Here is a 2,169-nt window from a genome sequence, read left to right as displayed (position 1 = left end):
AGTAAAACATTTTCATTTGATAACAGTTTGACTGTTAGATTACTGTTACACTTTTAGAAATTACCTGTTCATGGTTTTCCAAAGAAAATTTGACACAGTTCATTTCACAACAAGAACTCAAAACCGTAGAAACCCAGATAATTGCTGCATGCATTTCTTTTTATTTTTTAGATGTGGTAGGATAAACAAGAAAAAAAAATATATTTAATTTTAAATATATATTACTCAAAACAATGTCAGATTCAGAACATCTCATATACCGCTATTGGCTCTAATCCAAGCTCTGAGATTGGGCACGCTGGCGTATACTCCAGGGGAGTTGGGTCGAGCACAACCAATACCCCACGAGACGACACCAGTAAGAACTCCGTTGACAATCAGCGGTCCACCGGAATCGGACTGGCAGGCATCTCTTCCCCCGACTCCTAAAACCGCAGCACAGAACATTCTGTCAGTTACCGAATTCTGACCATAAGCAGCACGGCAATTGGCTTGGCTGATGATGGGCACCTGGACGACCTGAAGAATAGTTGCCATCGGTCCACCTTCTACGATGTCTCCCCATCCTGTGATGGTGGCGGTCAATCCGGCTGCTGGTGGACCACCTTCCGCTGCCATGGTGATAGCACGGGCTACCGCGATGGTGATGGGGCTGGCAAGTTGGATGACAGCAACGTCGAAGTCAAGAGTACTCCAACTGAAGCTTTGGTGGAGAATAATCCTGCTGGCAGCGACCACTTGCCCTCCGGAGTTACGGACGGTCGATCCTGCTCGAATGGAATAGGCAGAAACTTGTAGGAATATGCAGTGGGCCGCGGTAAGAATCCAGGTTGAGGAGATGATAGATCCACCGCAAACGTGCGAGTTCAATTCCAGGAGGGATACGATGTACGGATGAGCCTCGATGGTGGTGTCGGTTCCACCAACAATTCTGCCATCCAGATCTGTACCGTTCCGCGCGGACTGAGGAGCGCCTAATGAAAGAAAAATTGAATTGATGTATCGTAGCTATAACTCCGTATTGATCATTGTTCAAAGTAATTAATTAACGATATGAGTGAATTTTTTGAGGTATAAATTGTCTCAAATTTAGAATTAATTTGTATTAAATTGATATAAAAAGAAAACAAAAGTAGAGTAAATAGGGTTAAACCATTAAATAAATACTTGAAAAGGTATCCTTAAAACCCATGGCAAACCTAACCATACTAAAACAAAATAATAATAATAATAATAGACTCATAGTAATCAATATTAACTTAATTTTTTTAGACATAGTAAGCAATTATTCCTCTCTATCCACATTGCACCACAGTTGTTTACTTGTTAAATATTACTACTAAGTATGAACAATTTAGTAACTTACCCCAAGCCGAGTTTGCTAGCAGCGTAACCAAGAAGATGAATCTGAACATGTTGATGAACAAAATTTAATAGGGCACACCTTTTATACATTTCATGAAGGAAATTGAAGATTAAGTTGTCAGTATTGTTTTATCTAATCAATTAACGTACTTCTAATTAATTTTCTAATATATTACACATATGTTTAAATTATTAAAACTGCACGGACCAAAGTGTTAAAAAATTAAATACAAGCTTATCAAATTAAGATTTTATCTCTTCATATCTCCCACTTCCTAAGAAAACTTGGTTTTCGAATAACACAGTCACTCAAAAAAGTAACCTGGCAATAGATGAGATTCATATTACCACAAAAACCGAATCGTCACCCTCCAGTTTTATAAAAATGACATCAAAGAGCAGTCAGATCACTGCATTCAGTAGATTTCTTTTTGAATGCAGCTGTAGAAATAAGTCGACGCAAAAGATAATGTTGTCGTCAATGACATTTTTTCTTTCTACGAAAACTACTTGCTCCAGGATGAATTCAGACCAAATTCGATTCCTTCCCACCAGATTTATTAAGATCGATATCCACAGAGAATAATAATTAATGCAAATAGTTTTTATACTAGTACATACATGTACTAGTATAAACTATATATAGTACATACATTACCTATTTGCGGGAGATATAAATATAAACATATTACCACTTATGTCAGAAAATGCTATGGAATATGTTAATACAATGAGTGAGTCAGGTTTTATATCCACAATTAATACACCAACCAGAATTGTAAAGAACTCAAAAACATGTCTTGA

General features: G+C 37.3%; 1 protein-coding gene across 1 annotated transcript; it reads right to left on the bottom strand.

Annotated features, from left to right (window-relative positions):
- Positions 1–203: 203 nt before the first annotated feature.
- Positions 204–1,576, bottom strand: LOC108917774 (trypsin-3-like). Its single transcript, XM_018724524.1, has 2 exons — positions 1,367–1,576; positions 204–974 (listed from the first exon to the last, which is right to left on the bottom strand). The coding sequence occupies exons 1-2, from the start codon at positions 1,413–1,415 to the stop codon at positions 253–255; spliced, it is 771 nt and encodes a 256-aa protein (XP_018580040.1). The 5' UTR covers positions 1,416–1,576; the 3' UTR covers positions 204–252.
- Between the last annotated feature and the right edge of the window lie 593 nt (positions 1,577–2,169).

The sequence above is a fragment of the Anoplophora glabripennis genome, unplaced genomic scaffold (assembly GCF_000390285.2).
Source record: "Anoplophora glabripennis isolate ALB-LARVAE unplaced genomic scaffold, Agla_2.0 scaffold17, whole genome shotgun sequence".
Lineage (NCBI taxonomy): Eukaryota > Metazoa > Arthropoda > Insecta > Coleoptera > Cerambycidae > Anoplophora > Anoplophora glabripennis.
This window is presented reverse-complemented; position numbering and strand designations above follow the sequence as displayed.

What these genes read in the sequence shown, in the direction of transcription:
- LOC108917774 (XM_018724524.1), bottom strand. Translation starts at nt 1,415, where the DNA reads ATGTTCAGATTCATCTTCTTGGTTACGCTGCTAGCAAACTCGGCTTGG. An exon ending in GCTAGCAAACTCGGCTTGGG is followed by an intron (nt 975 to 1,366) that starts GTAAGTTACTAA and finishes TTCTTTCATTAG; the next exon opens with GCGCTCCTCAGTCCGCGCGG.